At 35.0% G+C, this 23,977-nt stretch overlaps 2 protein-coding genes across 2 annotated transcripts; both read right to left on the bottom strand.

Annotated features, from left to right (window-relative positions):
* Nucleotides 1-1,378: 1,378 nt before the first annotated feature.
* LOC111052004 lies at nt 1,379-22,225 on the bottom strand. Its single transcript, XM_022338603.2, has 3 exons — nt 21,984-22,225; nt 13,391-13,531; nt 1,379-4,099 (listed from the first exon to the last, which is right to left on the bottom strand). The coding sequence occupies exons 2-3, from the start codon at nt 13,515-13,517 to the stop codon at nt 2,862-2,864; spliced, it is 1,365 nt and encodes a 454-aa protein (XP_022194295.2). The 5' UTR covers nt 13,518-13,531; nt 21,984-22,225; the 3' UTR covers nt 1,379-2,861.
* On the bottom strand, nt 15,914-16,741 carry LOC120351472. Its single transcript, XM_039429026.1, has one exon. It carries the CDS (start codon nt 16,739-16,741, stop codon nt 15,914-15,916), a length of 828 nt encoding a protein of 275 aa, XP_039284960.1.
* Nucleotides 22,226-23,977: the final 1,752 nt, after the last annotated feature.

Raw genomic sequence — 23,977 nt, 5'->3', positions numbered from 1 at the left:
ATATTAATTTATTATGTATCTTGCCTTGAATCATTAAATCAACCTCAAGTATCAAACCGATAATTTGATTATATTCAATAATATAAAGATCTTCAATAAAATCAAATTGGCAACTCACTGTCTACTACTATATCGATAATGCCGATCTTATAGGCATTTGGCTGTTACATAATAAATTGAACATTGCTTTTACAAATTTTATCAATAATATTATGGAAGTTTCGAGAGCTTGATGTTATGCAGTTATATCATATCCGACAGAAAAAACTTCTGAAGAGTTAAATTATCTCACTACACTATTATCTTACACTACGTTCATTGAACTTGAAAGTTCACTTACAAACAACGTGGTTTACAACGTGACTACTGGTGTTTGGTGGTCCGTCAAATAGCCTAGGCCTAATCATTCCAAGAAACATAAAAATGTCTGGTAGGCTTACTATTATATAACTGTATATACTTGAGATAAAAACAGTAAAAACACTATACGGTACTGCATTCTAGATAACAGTTTCTATAATTTTTGAGGAAAATAATCTAAATACCAAGAATGTCCAATGTCAATGTTAGGCGTTTCACTGAACTTTATTCAATTGTTAGTTCAATCTAATTGAGAAAAAAAGCAATTAATAATCAAAACAATACGTAAGCAAGTACCATATTATGGTATAATAATGTTAGTATTGATACTAGACTCTTCTCTCAACTGAGAAAGCATTAAGAAAGGATTAGATAGATTTTTTCAGAAATTAAAGTCATCCATTGACCTACAATAGAAACGGTGTTTTGATTTGCATTGATCATTGATTTTGTTGGTACATTTTGCTACAGTGATAATGAACGTAAACTATAATGAACAAAAACAACGCCTTCTTTCCTCTTCACAAATCAATTGAAATTAGTGTTTTCCTCTTAGTGTTTTTATGACTTATTCTGTCAGAACTTATGCGATAGGAGGCTATAATTATTGAATCAAACTTTGCAACGATTAAATTGAAATACAAAAATAAACATGCTTTTATTTTTGGATGATAATTTTGTCTTATTTTTTCACCAAACATCACTGTTATATCCCCCGAATTATTTTGCAACCCAAATAATGTTTGTACAAGTTATTAATCTATAAATGTTGGAATAGTTAGTTGTAAACCCAATCAATCATCCATGCAAAGTAGAGGCTTTCCATTAAAAATTCTTTATGATTTCAGAAGGTCAAGTTTTCAGTTTGTCGTTTGTCAATTTTTCAAGTAGTAGAACCTTGCGGAGCACGGGTTATCTGCTCGTTAATGAAAAAAACAATGATTTTAGTGTTGGTCGCAAGAATCTCCACGTTATTGGTTACAATACAGGGATTTTTCAACATAACGTATACTCATAGTTAAGAGATAGAAAGTTTTATTATATTTTTGTTGTTCATATAAGATTCTTTATTCCTCGTATTCAATGGAAATATTCAGCTCAAGTCTCTATTAGTAGTAGATTTTTTCTAAAAACAGAGTGATAACGCTGTAAGTTTAGGATATTTTCAAATTATTGAAAAGCGAAAGAAGGTCTAACTTTAAATGCAAGAATTATAATTTATTTAAAAATTACATCACTAAAACTGAAAAAAGTGGAATAATAAACCTATGAATGTCCATCTTTCATTCACAAGAATTGATCTTCATCAAAATAACAAACAATATTATTATCCAGACTGCACAACATAATTAATCGACAGAAATGATTTATGAAAAAATATTATATAATAGATTTCCTCGTCAACTAAAAGATGTTAAGCTTTATTGAGTTGAATAAACCTAATATAGTCATTCTTAAACCAACTCTACAATTTTCCACTTTGAACGAGGTGTAACGAGAAAATAACCCAGAGTGTTTTTCGTCTTTACAACTGGATATTATTATAGATTAATGCACGAAGAGAACAGTAGCACCATAAGCATTACGGAAGTCTATATTCATGCAAAATATCCAAACTTATTAAAAACTAGAAGGTAACCTGTGCTCTGCAAGCACAAATAGGTTAGATTTAGTAAATAATTATTATTTTTATTTTTAGATTTAGTTTTATAGTTCCATGCTGATATTGAAAATATTAACAACTGTAATAATTTACAATAGAAAAACGATTTGATTGTACTTATAAAGATTATTTATAATAATTCCTTACATGTAATAATAATTATTATTATTGTATAAGCAGATTCTTTCCTTTATTAGATTATAGATAAGAAGTTCACTGGCCTCTAAAATAAAGTTTGAAGTTTTCGAACCTAGAAAGTAAGGTGAGAAAAAAATGAGTTTGAAGTAAAGAAGTCTGTAAAATTCGTTTTCACACGGGAAATCGCCTTTGATGCTCAATTTTACATGATAAAAACTGGGTCAAGGTAGAAAGCTTGCTAAAATTTGGAACTAGCACAAACGACAATGAGTAAAAGATAAAAATAAGTAAATTTGGCCATTCCCCAATTTTTTATGTGGAAGATGAGAAAAAAATTTAGGTCAAGTATGTTGATCGCATTATTAAAAAATACGATAATTGTATCTTGATGGCTCTTGAGAAACTACGCAATCAGTTCGACAACAAAATTTCGCAATAGAACTAGGTTATCAAGAATAGAATTACCTATCATAATTTTTCCAACAGACATAAACAATTGACATATTATCGTTTTTGCACGAATATGTTGTAATGGAAGTCCTACCGATAAGACAAGTTACATAGACAAATGTTTTACCGAAAATAATTTTGATACATTTGTGGTAATTTTTACATTTTAATCGTATTTCATTTTTATCCTCCAACAAATAGCGCATATTCAACCTAATTAAATACAGTATCATAAATCATAAAATATATTTTAGAATTTAACGATTTTTCTCTTTTTTTGTAGAGGCATCTTTCCTACTGACGAATTATTAGCAACTTGTTCGTCCAGAGCTTCGAGCACAGAAGATTGATCGAAAGTAGCCACAGTGACTGCATTCTGCTCCTTGCCGATCACCAGATCGGGACAGTCTTTCTTGAGATGGGTGACACTGCCACACACCTTGCAGGCGCCGCCTTTGGGGTAGAGTCCCCTGGGGTTGTCGGGGCACTGGCGCGAGATGTGACCCTGCTCTTTGCAAATGAAACACTCGGCGAACCGGAACGCGTCCTTCTCAGGCACCACCCGACACTCACTGTACTTGTGTTCTGTTGAGCCGCACTTGAAGCACACTTTGCCCACTTCAGTTTGGTCACCGAGTTCAGGACAATCAGCCACATTGTGCCCGAACTTACGACAGTTGAAACACGCCAGCTTTTTCTCTCTCGCCAACGCTTTTTCAGCTCTCCGCCGTTCACCCTTCAACACAAACTCAATCTCTTTGCGCGGGATTCCCTTTGCTTGTAGGTCTTTTCTCAGCTTCTTCAACCTGATTTCATCTTCCTTTTTTACGGGAAATCCCTGGAACGCGCCGATTTCCACTATATTCCCACCAATCATAATTGTGTCTGGATAGTCATCGAAATTATTCCTTCGACCGTTACCTGAACAATTATTGCCTTTAAAAGGTACAAAATAATCCTTCCGATCATTACCAGAGGAATCGCTGCTTTGAAACGGTATGAAATAATCCTTTCGACCATCACCAGAAGAGTTGCTGCTTTGTACTGGTTTAAAATTACTCTTTTTACTATTAATAGATGGTGAAGGTTCGAAATTACTCTTTTTACTATTAATAGATGGTGAAGGTTCGAAATTACTCTTTTGGCCATTACCAGAGAACTTGGTCTTAGTTTTCTCTAATTGTGTTACTGTAACCTTCTTCTCATTTTTCTGTTTCTTCTTTCCTGAATGGTCTCTAATCTGTGGGGATGAGATGGCCGTTGCAGCTACATCATCACTAACATCAATAATAGCTGACACATCCTTCGCCTTCTTCATTTTTTTCAATCCTTTGGAACTTTTTGAAACCTTTCTTAAAGCATTGTTATTATTGGTATTCTTACTTGTAACTGCACCGAAATCCTCCCATACTGTATCACCTTGCTTATCATTGCCAGTCCAGTCATTTCCAGCTGTCGCTGTTACCCTTTCACAACTCGATGATTTCCCTAGAAAAATAAATTGTAATACTGTAATTATTGAGTATATTCATAGTTATGAAAAACATGATGAATTTCTAAATCAACTGCACGAATACATTTAGTAATTAGTTGTTGGTCAATAAAATAATTTATAGTAGTATAAGTAGTAGTATATTCAACTACAAGTAAAAATTTTTACTTGTTATCTTTTATGAAGTCTGAACATGATGAATAAACATATATAAATAAACATGATTCAAGAAAACGGAACATAAAGTACACTAAGGGCCGGTTTCCGAGCTCGGGATTTAGCCAAGTTCTAGACTTTAAACAGCTGAAGTTAGAAAATTGGCTTTTGAAACGGGTAGTCGCAGTATAACAACTAACGATTTTTAAATTAAATTTAGAAAAACTAAAAAATTGAACATAAAATAAAGAGAAAATAGTGTATATTTTCAGCTATTCTAATTATTTAGGAATGTTTTATTCCGTCAAGGAAAAACGTTTCCAATTAGGTATAGAAATGAGAAAATAAAGATTATCATAAAAACTGCGACTACAAACCAATGCTAGTGTTTCGGACAGTCAAATTTTCTGACTCCAGCAGTTTATTAGGTCTAGAACTTAGCTAAATCCCGAGCTCGGAAACCGGCCCTAAAAGTATAGTGACCCAAAAAATTGAACAAAACATAATGACCCATATGAATAAAACCAAAGCAAATACTCATGAGCAAGAGCATGGAGCATAAGGTTTTGCTTATGAGCAAAAGGTAGAAGCAAAAGCATTTGCTCATTTTTATATGAATAAGCTTTACCTTATGCTCCTGAACTCTGGATCAAATGCTCACCTATTTTAAAGATTGTTCATCAGCTGATTCGCTTTTATAGCCTTACTTTGTTTTTATAGCTCACGGAAGCGCTAAATATGCAAGTAGGGGACACCGCTTGTGTTTGCGTCGTCTGCTCTGTTTTCTATTTATGAATAGAGTTTTAGGCTAGTTGAGTTTAGAATTTTGAAATAATAGCGTGAAAAAATGTCATCTCTATAATAATCTTCAGCATATTCTTATAATATCAATAGCTTCTTATAATCGTCTACACTCTCATCTTCTTAAATGCCTATTTCCTATTTTGTGATGGCTATCTTTATATCAGGTAGCTAGCTATCTTTTGTATTTATCCTTATGTAGGAATAATGGTGATATATATCATGGTTGAATCTAAAAAGAGTTTTATAGTTCTCAACTATTGGTTGTGATCGTATCTGGTATAGTTTCCTCTTCCTCATACGAATTAGTTGAGCCATTTTACTATGAGCAAAAGGTGATAAGCTGCTCTAGACTACAGTAACTATATTACCCACAGTATGGCCATTGACTGTCACGCTTCTGATTGGTTAGATCAGTCACATGGTACAAATCCGCCATTAAGATTCCAAACAAACTTTCAAGTCCTATCTTATAGCATTAGAAATTTGGAACTTATCACTTCTTTTACCGATTGTAAACATATTTTGAACTCACGATGAGTTTTATATAACATTTTCGAAAGGAAATTGATTATACTTTAATATAGGCAAATAGGAAAATTTTAAAAACACTAATAAAGCTTGAAACATTAATTTTCCTTCCTTTGGACTCATCGCAGACCACTTCTAGAGCTTTCGCGGACAACTTATTGGGAACCAGTGATCTAGATAAATATGCAGAAAGATAAATTTCAATTTTATTGTATTTCCTCATCCAATTTATTGGATCGATTTTCGAATAATCCAATTTCAAAATACTTTTTGCGGCTCAATTAAATATAACATTTTATGAAATTTTTAACCGTGATTAAGTGCTGATTAAGTAGTACGTCTTGACTTCTATTATTGATTCTCTTCAGTACTGAGTACCCTATCCATAACATGTTCAATAATTGGTCAATAGTTATTGATATAATATGGATTTAGAGTTGCATTACCACGAGCTTAAGATTTGAAATATTACTAAATATGAATAATAATGCGATGGTACCTAATGTGTTTTCTTCTTCAATTGCTTACATGTTTATTAAAATCATTAAGTAGAACTATGGCTAGAACAATTGGCTTTTCCACAGTTTATATCAAATGTTGTGTTTAAAATATTTTCGTCAGACTTATTGGCTGTCAACTAATAAAACAAAATATTTGAATGTTATGGAATCTATTGTGATGAGAATTCCATCATATTTCCCACAAATAGATATGAGAACTTCATTATTCTTTGTCAATGGAACAACATTTATTACAATATCATGACATATTCCAAAAGCTGTTTGGAGATTCAGCTTTCAGGTTACGTTACCTACCTTTCATTTTTACTCGCTATTATCTACGAATTACTATTTCAAGTTCAAAAACTATATTGGGAATATAGAAAAAACATTAAAGAAATTATATCAAAGTTCACAAAAATATGCTTCAATAAGTAAAGGCAAGCGATTTTAATTCTAATCGCCTATAAGCTCCATTGTAAAATTTAAATATTTGGAATCTTCATGGCGGCGGCGGGAAAAAAATATTCCAATGGCCATACTGTGGGTAATATAGTTACTGTACTCTAGACTAGACTCACCTTTTTTAAAGAATTTGCTTCAAAAATTGAGCAAATGCTCTAGTTTGTTTATTCATACAATTTTGAGTATAAGCTTTTACTTTTGAGCAAATTCTCAAACTATTTTTTTGATGAGCTTGAGCAAAAGGTTCTGCTCACGTTTATTCATAGAAAATGAAGCAAATGCTCCATATTTTAGAAGTATAAGCAAATGCTCAACTTTATTCATATGGCCCAATAACTGCATGAGTTCGTGATCTGATGATATGACGAACTGCTAAGATAAAATGACTGTATAGCCTATGTTCAGAATTATTCATGTCTATTTGATAATTTTTAGACGAGATAAAAGTGAGACGTTTGAGTTTGATTGGGATACGTTGAGAGGATGAGTGCCTAAAAACGGTCTTCAGAAAAAACCCAGAAGAGAGAAGGATGAGAGGACGTCCGCGAAAGCGTTGGCTTGAGGATGTGGAGGACGATATAAGGAAGCTGGGTATCAGGGGATGGAAACGTAATGCTGCCGATAGAGATGAATGGAAAGGCTTTTTGAAGGAGTTCAAGGCTCTGAATGAGCTTTAGCGCCAAGGAATAAGTAGTAAGTGAATTCGACTGGAAGTTCTGTGAACAGTAGACCTCACGCAGTTATAAACCACAGTTTCTTCTAATACTATCCATCAGAGAAAATTCTGTCTTGTCCTGTAGTGTCGGCGAGATGTTAGTGCAGTGTAAAACGACTGTTAGGGTTGGTGTATCGACAATCTTTATCATCTGTTGAAAACAAATAATATCATCAAAGCTGACCGAGTTGAAAGCAGAGAAAGGATGGGAGAAAAACTATGTTACTTTGAGTTATCAATTGCATGCGTCATGCAATTGATAATCCACTCGACAGCTGATTAATCATGAATAATTCTTCAGTCTAATTTTTACGGTAATATTGGCTAATAAAGGAGGCTCTTTCTCCTCTTATATTATCCTTAAAATTCAAAAAAGCTTTATATACTCGGTGGGTGAAAAGTCCGAGAACGGCTTAATATATCATACACAAAGGTAATTATTTGACGGTGGGTGTGATTGGGGATCCTACTCAAAATGAAAAAAAAAAACACTTTATTATGACTTTAAAAATCTTGGATCCGCCATTTTGAATGCAACTTTATTTTTTTAAATAGGAAGATGGTCATGCGATACATGATTCCGATACGGAATTTCGAGAAAAATGAATGGCGAGAACCGCATATCGATATCTCAAACCGTTTTGAAGATATTCACATTATTAATCAATAATATTCAAAGCAGAAAGTAGAGAAAAACGTATGAGAACGGCTTAGTATCTCATAAAACAATGTGATTTCAAGATGGTTGTGATTGAGGATCCTACTCAAATTGAAAATACTACTTTACTATGACTTTATAATCTGGTCCGCCATAGTGGATACGCCATTTTGAATGCAACTTTATTTTTTTAAATAGGAAGGTGGTCATGCGATACATGAATTCGATACGGGATTTCAAGAAAAAATGAATGGCGAAAACCGCACATCGATATCTCAAACCGTTTAGAAGATATTCACATTATTAATCAATACCACTCATGTATTTCATTTCTGATTCACTTGGTATTCATTAATAATGTGAATATCTTCAAAAAAGGTATGAGATATCGATATGCGGTTTTCGTCATTAATTTTGTCTTGAAATTCCAAATCCAGCTATGTATCGCATGACCACGTTCCTATTTAAAAAAAAAAGTTGCACTCAAAATGGCGGATCCAAGATGGCGGACCAGATTTTTAAAAGTCATTGTAAAGTAGTATTTTCAATTTGAGTAGGTTCCCTGATCACACTCACCTTGGAATCACTTTTTTATGAGATACTGTGGTAATATCTTAGAAACGGTTTGAGATATCGATATGCGGTTTTCGCCATTCATTTTTTCTTGAAATTCCGTATCAAAATCGTTATCGCATGACCACCTTCCTATTTAAAAAAAATAAATTTGCATTCAAAATGGCGGATCCAAGATGGCGGACCAGATTTTCAAAGTCATAGTAAATTAGTTTTTTAAATTTGAGTAGGATCCCCAATCACACCCACCATCAAATTACCTCCGAGATATTAAGCCCTTCTCGGAATTTTCACCCACTCTGTATATATAAATGTCGACGCGGAATTCAAAAAGGAACATACCTGTCACATTCCATGAAAATCTATTAACGCGTTTTTCCGTAAATGCGGAACATACAAAAATAAATACATTTGACCACCTGGGTTGGAGAACTCGTTCAAGAACTGTTGTATTGTAATCTTTGAATCCTGCAACTTCAAATCATACAATATTGATGAAAATTATGGATACAGCTAAATATTTATTTTACAAGAATAATTTGACAGTAGGTTTCATTGGGGATCCTACTTGAAATGAAAAATTACTCTGTCGCTTCAACATCGATTCAACATCTTGTTGTCCTTCATATGAATCCAAATTCATTTTTTCGAATGAGAAGGTGATCATGTGATACATTTCGATATAGAGTTCCAAGAAAAAAATGAATGGCGAAAACCGCACATTGATATCTCAACCCGTATCAGTTTGTTGGTGTAAAAGTTGTAAATATTAAATTAACCATCTGAAATCATGTGTCAGCGCATGAAGGTCTGTCTGTGTGATAGCTTCCAAATAGCCTCAGCTGATATTATGAATGAATGAATAAATGGAAAAACTGTTTTAACTGCAGCAATGAATTCTTCAGCTCACTAAATGATGAATCAAAACTAATTTTTTTCTTATGCACTTTCGATGTCATTTGTTATATCCTGAAAAAGGACGAAGGAGTGATCAATTTTGTTGTCTAACGAACTTGACCTGTAAAAAGGTTCGAAGAATAGGGTAAACCAGCCCACGTTGGGACACTTAAGTTGTGGGAAATAGGTGAGTGTTAGGTTGGCAATGACTGTTTTATCAGCTGTTTATAGCCTTAATTATTACAGACATAATAATTTCAGATGTAGCACCAGTCATTATTAAGAAAAAATTAAAAACATGTTTTTTAACCTCAGAGTTTTTTTTTGAGAAGAGGAATTTTAATTTTTACTTTAAACATTTACCATTTAAGGTAGGTCTCACAGCTAATATGCATTCTGTATCATTTTATGAATATTTTGACATATAGAACATTATTGTTCTCTTATATCCAGTTATTCTACCTATAACAAAGCCATGACCATCTGCCCACCTTGAGACAGCCCACATTGGGACACTGCAATCATGATATATGCTCATATTATAACAATGAGCATTGCTTCTGAATCTTATTTTACTCAATGTAGGCTACATATCTATGAAATAAATTATAAATAAAAATATGACATATGATTATAGCCTCTAATGTAGCTTCAGAGGTAGCCATTTCAAACACACTGTGCACATGACTTTTGGTAATAGTTTTAACTAAAAAAAATCAAAAAATGTATTTATACTATCAATAATTATAATAAAATGTTATAAATTAACAAAAATAATGAATTGCTCACTTTTAATTCAATATCCCAACCTGGGCAAGGGATGTCCCATCGTGGGCCGATCTTAAGCCCAGGTTGGGACACTCCCCAAAAATTTGTTTTTGCAATAAAAAATCAATTGACGATCAATGCAGTTGCCATCCTCAAGGATGAAAGTGTAAGCAAATACAATAAATATACAATTAAAAAATGTGGATTTTTTATTTTTGTCCAAGTTATAGCTGTTTGAATTTTGGTGTCCCAACGAGGGCTGGTTTACCCTACGTGTTGTAAAATTTGAAGCTGATTGATCAATACTTTCTAAACTTATTGTGGAACATACAAACAGACGGACAACGACTTTGGCCTTCAGTAGGTCAAAAGTGAGAACTCGCAAGCTCGTTCAATAAAGAGAAACGCAAAACCGTCGACTTGAATCTTAGATCTCAATTCGCTCGGTCAATAATTTTTACAATTAATTGCTTCCACACAAAGTTATCTATATAAATACTAGTAGTTCTGTGAACAGTAGACCTCACGCAGTATTCTCATCCACACGTACCCGATTAAAACTATAGACCTTATGGTCTATACATGCATATTGCTGTATTTTATAAAGCAATACTGGCTTCTCCACACATCTGTGTAATCACTTGTCAGCTGATTTATGATGAATAATTCTATAGTCTGATTTTTACTCTAATATTGGGGTATGAAGGAGGCTCCTTTTTTCTTTTATACTAGTAGTTCTGTGAACAGTAGACCTCACGCAGTATTCTCTTCCACAAGTACCTGATTGAAACTATAGACCTTATGGAAATACAGCAATAGACTGGCTTCTCCATACATCTGTGTAATCACTTGTCAGCTGATTTTTTATGAATAATTCTATAGTCTGATTTTTACTCTAATATTGGCGTATGAAGGAGGCTCCTTTTTCCTTTTATATTATCCTTGAAATGCAAAATTTCCAAAAACCTTGTATATACGTCGACGCGCAATTAAAAAAGGAACATTTCTGTCAAATTTCATGAAAATCTATTACCGCGTTTCGCCGTAAATGCGCAACATATAGACATATAAACATTCAAACATTTAAGCATTTAAACATTAAGAGAAATGCCAAACCGTCGACTTGTATCTTAGACCTCACTTCGCTCGGTCAAAAAATCGAGCCTCAAATTTTGACATTCAATAACTTTTTCATGTTTGCACAGAATTTCATAATCAACAACTATGAACGCATTAAATTCAACTCTGAAACACTGATTTAACCTATCTATTTTTTTCAATTCAACACGGTACTGATATATTACTACCAATTGATTGAGAAGATGATGAATATGTCTTCGGAATAATAAATGCTGCAAGACTAAGCACATACGAAGTCCGTATTGAGATGTAAATGAAAAAATTGATTGTCAGATAAATTTCATGATTCACCAAATAAAGTCAAGTATGACATGAGATACGTTGATTTTTGGTGGTATGAAGTTCGCCGAGCCAGCTAGTAAATAAATAAAATAATAACAATATAAGATATCTTCTAGGGTTCATGTTAACACTTGATAATTTCCTTGCAGCCGATATGTCTTAAAAAGACAAGATGAAGTAAGGGTAGTATAGTGAGATTTACTATAAGTTCCAAAGTCGGCATCTGATAAACAGTGCTTTGCTATCGTTCGTTGTCTGTCATTAGTCAAAGCAGATAGCTCTATCCTTTTCCAACTCCCGCACCTTTGCCAAATTGCCAGGAATCTTTGTAGGCTACAGATTCTTGAATTTAATTGAATAAGAAGTTTTGATTTCAGAGAGAATCGTTTCGAAATCAGTATGAGACAATAACTCGATTATTACGGATTACAATCCGTTCATTTGAGCATCACAAAAGTAAGGCAAGTAATGATTTTATTTTGCAATGTAGTATCTATATGACTGCTGGATCCTGGATGTCCTCTGTTGAGTATGGTCGGTAGTAGTTTATGAAATCAATTACTCATATACAAAAAAAGTTTTGAATATTAAATTGTGCAGACTTTAATATTTTTCTAACAAAACCATTTATGAGTTTAGAATCGCTTCTCGGTGGCTCGGATCCCACCTCAAGTTGAAGGTTCACTCATCGCTCAATCATCGTCTCAATACCCACGCACAAGCCTGAAGCTCATGTGAGCATCATCTTCAGCAAAAAAAAAACACGTTCTTACATTTAGGTGTAGCATCTTATAGGCCAGACATTAATTAGGAGCCAACAATTAATTTAAGAGAATTATCATTTAAATTAATTTTAAATTTTCATTGATAGCCCTTATGGAAAAAAATCCATACTCGTAAAATGAGAGCAACTCAACTTCAACCTTATAAGTAACACTGGACGTTATGAATGATCTGAAACTGTTTACAAGACTCAATCCAAACTTGCAATAATTAACACAAATTATATATTTCCAACTAACGTATTATTTCAGTTCTTCCTTAGTTTAGAGATAAAGTATTATATGAAGTAGGCTGTGGCTCTTCCCAATTTACAATGCAAGAAGAACTCAAACCATCCGAGCTCCGATTATTCGAATCACCAATTATCCAAATTTAACTCGAAATACCAAAAAAAGAAAACGTTTGAGCTTACGCAAACAGTTATGTTCCAAAAGCAGTAGTAACACTCTTTTGTAAGCAAAGTTTAACTTAGACTGTTGAGTATTTAACAGGTTAATTCAAGTGAAGTAAATGATACGATATAATTTATGAATTTTTTCCAAGTTGAAAGTTTTTTCAAACTCTAGAAATCTAAATATTTGATTAACCGAATGATGTCCGATCCCAATTAATCCGGATAATTTAACTGTATTAGATATATTCGCTTCAATTTATTTGAAGAAACTGTGAAAAAACACCTTGATCAATTAACTTTTATAGATGATATTCCATAAATAATGTTCAATATTTTATTTGCAGGGATAATTTCCCTTCACTGTTGTAATACAAAATAGTAATTACACATAACTGCTTGCTCAATTACACATGCAACATTATGATTCAATTTTTAAATCTAGTATGTTGATATAACTTTTTGTAATGTATTTCCTTTGTACTTTTCTTGGTAAAATAAATGATTTTAATTTGATTATAGTATTTCAATACTTTTATAGTATTTCAATATTATTATAGCATTTCAATACTATGTCAAGAAAGAATTGATAGTTTAATGGAGGTTATCACGAATGTTTCATTGTACCTTCAAGTGAGAAATTGTCACGTCTCTGACTGAGGAACTGCTGCTTCATGACCGACCACGGTGTCGCTGCTTCTGGAACTCGTTCATTGGATGCTTTCGATCCTCTGGCTCTAGCAAAACGGGTCATATTTGCTCAGGTTCCTGAAAACGAGCATCATTAATTTTGAAACGTAAAATGTAGATATTATCGTATTGAATTTAACTCAGAAAAATTTTGCATCTTCAGCATTATTAACCATAACAGGCGGCGGAACCTGAAAGGGGGGGGGTTATGACTGAAAACCTGAAAATAGTTGAAAGTAAAGGAGAATAAGGGCCGGTTTCCGAGCTCGGGATTAGCTAAGTTCTAGACTTTAAACAGCTGGAGTCAGAAAATTGGCTTTTCGAAACGGGGCGTAGTCGTAGTAAAAGTTTAAATTGAATTTCGAAAAACTAGAAAATTGAACACAAAATAAAATAAAGAGAAAATGGTGTAAAGTTACAACTATTTTAAATTATTTACGAATGTTCAATTTCATCAAGGATAAACGTTAGAAATGAGAAAATAAAGATTATCATAAAAACTTTGACTATGCACCGTTTCGGAAAACAAATTTTCTGAATCCAGCTGTTTAAAGTCTAGAACTTAGCTAAATCCCGAGCTCGGAAACCGGCCCTAAAAGGAAGCAGACTAAGTGATTAGCCAAGTATTAAGGATTGAGGTCTGAGAGGGGTCAAAAACTACTCCCAAGGAAGGTGAACAGCGCTTGCTGTCTAATATTTCCTTTTACTGTAACGACTTCTCAAGTAAACATAATTATCTATATAAATAATGTGTTAATAATATACGTGTGATAACTGTCATATACCAGAGGATTATAAAACATATGATTCGAGGTAATTATAATGTTAATAACAAGATATTCTGGAAAAAATTTTAATACAAGATGGCTAAGAATATTTCATCGTTTCACGATCCTTGACAGTTTTAACATATAATCTTTTGTTCTGATATAGATGATATCATGGTAGATGTTCTTCTTCTTCTTCTTCTTCTTCTCTGTCTCTCCCCACTATGCCTTTACAGCGTTGGGGTAGCCTCGACCCAGTTCTTCCATACCCGTCTGTCCATCGCCATTCTTCTCATCTCCGGAACAGTCTTCCCTCTTCTCCTTCCAATCTCCTCAATTCTTTCCTCATATGAGTACCTCGGTCGTCCTACAGTTCTCCTTCCCTGCACTCTCACATTCACAAACTGTTTCGCTTTTCTACTGTCATCCATCCGCTGTATATGTCCATACTACCATTAAGCTGCCTCATTTCTATCCTCAAACTTACATCTCTCATGCCAACTTCCTCTCTTATTCTGGTGTTTCGGATTCTATCCCTTTTTGTCTTCCCCAATGTTTTTCTATGACATTTCATTTCCACCGTTCTTATTTTATTTTCATGGCATGATCTCATGGGCCAGCTTTCACTCCCGTACAGTAAGATTGGCTCAATTATTGATCTGTATACCTGGTTCTTTATCCTCTTACTGATCTCTTTCTTACCAAATATACAGTCTTTGACGGAATAGTAAGTCAGTGAACCTTTCCTTACCCTGTTCAGCACCTCAATATCTATTTTTCCATCCTTAGAGAACCACGCACCCAAATACTCATATTTTGACACCTGGTCAAGCACCTCTCCGTCAACCCTAATTTCCACATTCTCTCCTCCTACCTTTGAGACCACCATCACTTTGCTCTTCCTTACATTGACAACCATTCCTTTATCTTTCAGTTCTTCTGACCATTCCGTCACAGCTTGCTGGAGTTTTTCTGAAGACTCAGAGATCAAAACAATATCGTCAGCATATAGGAGGGCTCTTGTACCAATTGGCCTCATATTCCAATATCCTACTACCATGTTCTGTGTCCTCCTGCATATCTTGTGTATATCATCCATCACTAAGATGAATAGGAGAGGACTGAGGCTGTCTCCCTGTTTCACACCCTTCTCCATTTGAAATGCTATTGATACATCTCCTCCAATTCGTACTTTGGCTGACATTCCTTCATTTACACTTCTGATGGCTTTCACAAGTTTGGAAGGTACTCTTCTATTACTCAACACCTTCCATATCCACTTCCTTGGAATTGTGTCGAATGCAGCCCTCAGATCCAGAAAAGCCGAGTAAACATTCTCTCAATGAATTTCGAGCATATATTTCGGAGAGATGAAATATGCTCCTGGGTCTGCCTACCTGGTCTGAACGCCGCTTGTTCCTCTTCCATATCCTGTTCCACCACCCTGCGTAAGCGTTTCTGCAGAATGACTGTGTAAAGCTTCATACCCAGCTGGGACAAACATACAGCTCTATAGTTTTCACAGTCTGAAGTGCAGCCTTTTTTGTGGAGAGGAATGATAATGTTTTCCTTCCATTGTGAAGGAACTCTTTCTTGATGCCATATTAAATTCAACAAAATCAGCAGTTTCCCTGTCAGTATATCCCCTCCCCATTTCATCAATTCTGGAGCAATCCCATCGCCCCCTGCTGCCTTACCAACCTTCATTTTCTTCAACCTCATCTCTGGTAATATCCGATGTAATCCCCTCAATTTCGTCTAGCATAGGCATATCTTCATTCTGATCATTTTCTTCATCCATATGCTCATTATTATCCCGGAATTTAACTTCATAGAATCTTCTCCATCTCTCCAATACTTCATCCATCTGTGACACCAATCTTCCATCTTCATTCACTATTGTTCTAACATTCTTTCCAAACTTCCCTCTCAGGTGTTTTACTGTTTCCCAGAAGGCTCGGCCATTATCCTGTCCATGTTGGTCATGTAGATCTCTACCAAAATCTTCCCATGCCTGTATCTTTGCCAATTTTACACTTCTTTTAGCATCATTCCGTTTCTCCACATACTTTCTGAAATCTTCCTGCCTCTTAGAGATCATATATTTCTTATATGCTTTTTTCTTCTCTTTAACCTTTCTCTTCACTTCTTCTGACCACCACCTTGTCCTCTTTTTAAACTTTCCAACTTTCCTCTCACCACATACCTCCTTGGCAGCTCCAGTCACGGCTTCTTTCAAGTCACTCCAGAATTTATCCACATCGGTGTATCTTTCTTCCTGGGTTTGCCAGTTCTCTATACGGGCTGAGAGCTCTGTCTGGTACCTTTCTCTATTCTCCCTGGATCTTAATTCTTCGTGCTTGATTCTCATGTATGCCTTCTGCCTGCCGTCCTTTCTCTCTACAAAGCCAGTGTCTGCCACTAGAAGCCTATGATCAGTATCCAGCTCAGCTCCTCTGATCACCTTCACATCCCTCACAGCATACCTAAGATCTCCTTGATACAATATATAATCAATCATACTTTCTGCTTCTCGACCTTCTCCTACAAATGTGATTTTATGATTTTTTTGTGTATGAGCCAAGTATTTCCAATGAGAAGATTATGTTGTGATGAATACTCAATCAGATGCTGTCCATTATCATTTTTTACTGTCTCACAGCCATATTTCCCCAAACTCCCATGTCTATCTAGTTCATCCTTTCCAATTCTTCCATTGAAATCTCCCATCACTATGAGTTTACTTGATTCTTCAGCTTCACATGTTTCTCTTTCCAGCTGCAACCAAAATTCATCTTTATCTGCCACACTTGCATCCTCAGTAGGTCCATAAACTTGAATGATGCTATTTTTTTCTTCCAGGTCTAGATCCACTCTAATTATTCTAGGACTTATTGCTTTCCAGCTTCTGACTCTTGTGTTGGTATCTCCATCCACTACAATCGCCACTCCACCACATGCCCTTCTTCCTTCTGCCATTCCTGAGTATCTCATGACAAAACCATTATCCAAATCACTCTCACCCACTCCCCTTCTTCTCGTCTCACAAACCCCCAAGACCTTCATCTTATATCTCTTCATTTCTTCCACCATCTCCACCTCCTTTCCTGTAAGCGTTCTTACGTTCCATGTCCCGAATCTGATAAAGTGGCTTGTCCGTCTATTAATCCGTAAATTACTGTCCCGTCAATGGCTAGTTGTAGTACTTTGAATCCGATGTAAACCGACGTGTGGGATTAGCCCAATGACGTCTTCTTTGGAGCACTTCTTCGTCTGACTCCTACCCTTTGACCTGTCCGGCTTGGGTGGCCCTACTGGTAGTTACACTACCGCCGGTATAGCTCTCCGGGTCACGGGAGTACACAAGCCCCTCCACCACGAGCAGGTGTTGTGCTCCCCAGGAGGGGTGGTAGATGTTATCAATAAATATAAATGTTAACGAGCTTCGCTCGTTTGTTTATTAACTATTGATAAACAGAACACAATTCTTTAAAATGATTGGGGAAGGACTAACAGGCACAGCCCAAAACTGTTTCTTCCACGAATTTTGATTTATACACTATAAATAGTCCAGAAAGTAGGTTATGTTCCATACACTTAAATTCAAGTTCAATTTTCAGTCCAAACATTTAAAAACAAAAAAGTTCTAATTTAGATTATTTACAAACCAAATTGAATAACAAAATAACACTCACTAATCACGTAAAATTGTCAAATAATGATTAACTTTGAAAATTATGATATACTCTAGTTTAGAATGATTATCATGTCATGTCAACAAATCAGATTATTTTGATCAAGTCGATTAAAATTTCTAGATATTTCTCGCTGATTGATTACACAGCTGGAAATAATTCGGTTTCTCTCCCACACAAGCATCTTCTTTTACGACAGACGACGTAATTATCATCTGTTTTTCCAAGGATGAATAATTGTTATCCTTTTCATGTCCTTCAGCGAGTTTTCCCAGGGATGAGACGTAGTGCAATCGAATTTTTATATCATAACCCTACTATGTTCCAAATTTCGTGAAAATCGTTAGAGCCGTTTTAGAGATCCGTTGGACATAAATAAATATAAACAGATATACAGAACTTGCTCGCTTAATATAATAGGATTATAGATTCAAGATTCATTTATCATATACGAATTCAAAAGCATTAAATATTTTGTCATTATTAATGATTTAGCTTACTTTTTGCTAAAACATAGCGTGTATGTTTTGGCATGACAACACTTAGACTATTTCATGTTTCAACTTTTTCAAGTCAGCTTAGGCAAAGAGACGAACACAAATTGAATTGAGACAAAAAAACATTTTTCCAACATTGCATTAAAATTGTAGCAAGTCAAATCAATTTTCATTGAGGTTTTTAGCAGCCAATATTTCAACATTTTCAGAGGGAAGAACCCTAGAACACTCGGAACGTCTTGGACCCCACGGAGCTTCAGAGGAACCTAATCAGCACGCTGATGTACCATGAAATATAGTCTAATATAAACACTAATATTGAACTCAAAATATGACAAATTACAGATTATGCAGCCAGACATTCAAGCTTCCAACTGTCCAGAATATCAAGCTGTGTATAAGGCTATGATGCCCTGAATACCACCTCCCAGTAGGTAGAAAATCAAACCACATCTTCAAATATATTACCAAAATATAACCGACTTAATATACCAAGAGTATAATAATAATTCAACTTATTGCTGCAAAAAATGTCGATATAAGTGCTCATCTGAAAATATGAGTGTGGGAAATAAAACAATAAAACAACCGAAAGAAGGGTTGGATTACTGTCTACTCCCGTTGTATAGAAGCGTGCATGGTTTCAACGGGAAAAATTGAGAGTTGTGCCACAAATTAATGATTTCAAAACATTTTTGACCAGGAAATTTCCAAATTGCAGTTTTACTATCAAAATACTTCTGAGTAGAAGCTAGAAATACTGTAGCTATGACACATGACATGAAATGGACAGCACCAAAATATGAGACTCTTAGAAGTTTTTATTCAGAAAGGCTCAAGGGATTTCTAAGATGGACTCAACATACGTAACAATGTAAAGAGACACCCTGATACTCTCAAGATCAAATTTCAAATGTACAGTGTTCTAGATAAAGAAATTATCTTGAAATTTTTGCGGGCAATTAGAGCCCTTCATTGGGTGTGTAACTGGACACTGGCTGAAGGGAGGGGGAGATTGACATGTATAGTAGCATCAACTCACTGAATCTGGATAGTATATTCAACTTACGAGGAATTTGCAGAGGAATGAAGAAGCAGCTATTTATTTGAAAGAAACTCAAAGTCAGTAAGATTGATGCTGAATAGTTTTGTGTTGGATTGACTTTTGAGATTTCTGCAATTCAGTTGGTGAATTATGCTATAATTGTTGTGACGTTTATCGCTCTCCAGATGGAAACTTTCATCATTTTTGGAAGCTGTTTGAGGAGTTTCTGATAATTTTCATGAAAACCCATAGAAGAAGAGTAATAGTTGGTGGTGATTTCAACACCCTCCGAGATATGTCAATAGATTCAATTCAATCAGTTGTTGGCCAGCCTCATGCTGGATAGATTTCGACAGTAAAAAGGACAATAATGATCACACAAAACACAAAGTTCATCAAGATTAGACGATCAAGACAATTAAAAGAAACTGGCCATCCCACCATCACCAAAACCATACAATGGCACCCTAAAAAATTCCTCGTATAACAATTTTTTAAAACCACTCAACTGAAATTTGCGGACATTCTGTGGTAGTCTATTATAGATTTTTAAAGCTTGAATAGGATAGTTGCTATGCAAACGGAAAAGTCTGGAGTAGGGCTGGTTGATATCAGTGCGCCTCCTGGTGTTGTACTGATGCAATTGACCTCTCACCTGAAACCTGTGGAGTTCCCTTCTCACTTGCAGCAATGTAGCTGTAGATGTATTGGCTGAAGAGAGTCAGCACTTGCAGTCTTCTAAAGATAAACCTACAGGGTTCAAGGCGAAGTGCACCACTGATAATCCAAATAACTGATTTCTGCAGCAGGAGAATCCTTTCACATACTCCTTCATGGCCCCAGATCACAATACCATAGTTGAAGTGACAATAGAAGAGACCGTGATAGGCTGTTAGATTGTGCTTCACATTGGTAGCAGGTTGCCTACCAGAGCTGTGGCCTGTCTCGACACATTGATAACCAACATGAATGTGTGGGACTATGTGGTTGAGGTTGTGGATGCACTGGTGGCTGAACCCTGAGCATTATGCTGTGGTGTGTAATTTGAGATTAAACTCTGACAAGAGAGACCATAACAAATCATTTAAGAGAAGCTCTATCTGAAATAGATTGGGATAGTTTGTTCACATGTTGAATTGTTGAGACCAGAGGGGGCATTTTCAATGTTTTTGAGGATTTTCCAGAATACTTTTGATAACATATTTCCTGTGAAAAGCTACACAAGTAAAATCGACATGAAGAATAAGTGCAGTTCAGTTGCATCATGCAAGGATTGGTACACTGATGAATTGTTCCAGATCAAAGCATATGTGGTTTTGTTGAAGGATCGGATGGAGTCAGCAGATGAAGAATATCAAGTACTTTACTCAAAATATGGAGAGCTGAACAGGCTGTACAGGAAGAAAGTCGACTTGGCTCGTAGGATGTTCAATGTCAGATTTGTTGAGACAGCCAAAAATTCGCAGAAGGCAGCATGGTCCTTGATAAATGAAATGAGGAAAGCAACAACTATGCCTCACGCAAATGCTAGCCCAGATGATTTTAATAAATTCTCCATTGCCAAGGTGAATGAGATAGTGGATAGGATGCCACATCCAGAGGCAGGTGATGATGAATATAGGGAGCTGACAAGAGTGCAAAATCAACCTCCTGGCCTGGTTTCATGGAAGAGGACAAGTCCTGAAGATGTGGTGAAAATAGTAAGGGTCTACCAGATTTCCCACAGTCACGATATATTTGGCATTTCTAGTTAAATTTTAAAAGCCATTGTGGATATTGTGGCAGCTCCTTTGTCCGATCGCATCAATGCCTGTCTCATCGCGGGAGTTTTTCCTGACGAGTTAACAGTCAAGGACCCAATATACAAAAAAGAGGACCTAATCTTTTGGCAAATTTCAGACCAGTTTCCATTGTACCTACATTTGGTAAAGTCATGGAGTCTGTAATGAAAGAGCAACTGGTTAAGCACTTTGAGAGGAATGAGTTATTTGTGGAGAGTCAGCATGGTTTACGCGGGGGCAAATCTACCACTGTGAGAAGGGCCTCATCTGTTCTAATTGCTATCGCACTATTTTCGTGCGGTTGACTATAGCCAAATAGGCTACCAATCTAACTTTGATTTGTAAAACGTGATAGGCCTACTGTCTATCTCGTAACCCTATCAGTGTTCGACAGCGACATCAACAGTATCAAAATACTCTTTTGAGAATTATAAAGGATATTTAACTAATTTATTCATTTACTGTACAAAACACTATTATAGCCTACTCATAATTTATACTAATTAACTATTATTCATTATTAATTATGACTAAGGAATTTTATATAGGAAAAAACTAGGCTTGGACTCTACCATTTATCTTCTTATATTTTGGCTAATATACTTCATTTTATATAAATTCAGTCAAAAAATATTAAATTATACTCAATAAATAAACCTTTGTTCACTTTATTCGGTTTACTTGATAATTATGTTTATTTAGGCAACAAATCATCAGCACCAAGCCTGCTCATAATCAAACTTACCTATGGACTAACACTAAACTAGAAGCTTTGTCTCAACGGAATACGGATGCTTACAATACAGTTTAAAATATTAAAAACATGATTGATTTAGACAATAAAATAGAATGTTTTTATAATATTCTATCTTGATTTTGAGGTTAACTTCATTTATATCACGAATTCACGGATTTATATCACGAATACCCACCCACCCCACGTGGACGTGTTCAATATTTTTTACGGCCACGGCCATCTTCATAGTAACTTCATAATAGCTTATACAAAGTGGTTGTGTGCGATTTTACGTCGAGGAAGTAATGGAATCAATGTAAACGAATACTTCCTTAATACAGAGTCACACATTGGCGTTGTGTCAACTAAATACATTTTATACCTTTTTTCATACTTCATTATGTGGGAGGATAGAAACTGTGTGAGTCAACGTTAAAATTATTAAATTCCTAGAGTCTAATTGTAATCCAGCATATTTTTAAGGTTATTTTCAACCACCATAGTGGTCATGTTAAGACCACTTATGGTAATAAAAGTGGAAAACTGAATGTTAAAGAAGAATTTCATATTTATAAAGCGGCAAAATTAAACAGAGATAAAATAATAAACTTAATCCAATTAGACACCAATAACCCCATTTTTGATAGAATCATGCGAATTTAAATCCAAAATTTTTAGTTTTAGTTCATAAAATCGTATGAATACACTAACATTATGATCAAGATAAGAATCTTCCAGCAGTATTTATTTATTTACTTCATATCACTTGAAAATAGCATCAATGTCCGAAACATGTTGTGATTAAATAATTCAAAAAGGGTACTGAGATTTTTTATTTTTCTTTCTATTTTTATTACAAGTAGCCCTATACAGAAAAGAGATAAGTCAGCTATAGTCAGGTCCTTGTTTATCATTCAACAAACCAGATAGTGCTTTCTTTTTCTCGCTTTGCTCTGTTGCCAGATCGTCTATTAACAATGTAGAATATTGATAATTAATCAACAGAATATTTCATCTCAATTATTATAAAAATTCATTATGAATTTATTGAAAAATAGTTGATTATTTTAAATGAGAATGAACAGTTAATATTACATCAATAAACCTGTATCAGCTGCCGTCTATAGAAGGCATTGAAAAGAAAGACAGGTTCAGCAACATTGTTTTCCTATCTTTCTCCATTTCCATTATAACGTGGACCTCAATATACACCATTATGAGATACATATTTTAAGCTACACTACAGCGGTGTGGAGTAGCCAAAAACATCATGCTTATACCGGGTGCTTCAAAAAAATGTATACACACTTTGAGCTTTCATAGAAAATTTATTTAGCGTTCTACAAAGTTAAATATCAGGAAAATATAAAGCTGAAAGTTCAATGTAAATGAAACATAAATAACAAATGTTAATACTGTTCAAATTGGTGACCTGCAGCATCAATACAATTCTGAGTACGAGTCACCACTGATTCTGTACATCGTATCAAAACGTCCATTGAGATTTCTTCACACACTGCTTGAATCTCATTCCAAAGAATGACTAGGTTACATGGTTTACGTTTGTACACCTCATCTTTTACTGTGCCCCACAAGAAGAAATCCAGTGGTGTAAGGTCTAGAGAGCGTGCTGGAAACTCGATTGGCCCCCTGCGTCCTATCCACTGGCCCGGCAAATTTTGATCCAGGTAAGCTCGTACGTCCCTGTGATAGTGCGGCGGAGCACCATCTTATTGAAAATAAAAATCATCATTACCGTATAATGCACGAATGGCAGGAAATATGGAATCAGCAAGCATTGTTAGGTAATTAATACCAGTTACAGTGCCTTCAAATCGAAAAGGTCCAATGACTCCCCTTGAAGACAAACCGCACCACACATTTACACCAGGCAAATTTACAGCTTTTTCAATTGTAATATGAGGATTTTCTTCACCCCAGTAAACACAATTGTGCCTATTAACAGTTCCATTAAGTTTGAATTGGCCTTCATCCGACCAAAT

The sequence above is a fragment of the Nilaparvata lugens genome, chromosome 1 (assembly GCF_014356525.2).
Source record: "Nilaparvata lugens isolate BPH chromosome 1, ASM1435652v1, whole genome shotgun sequence".
NCBI lineage: Eukaryota > Metazoa > Arthropoda > Insecta > Hemiptera > Delphacidae > Nilaparvata > Nilaparvata lugens.
This window is presented reverse-complemented; position numbering and strand designations above follow the sequence as displayed.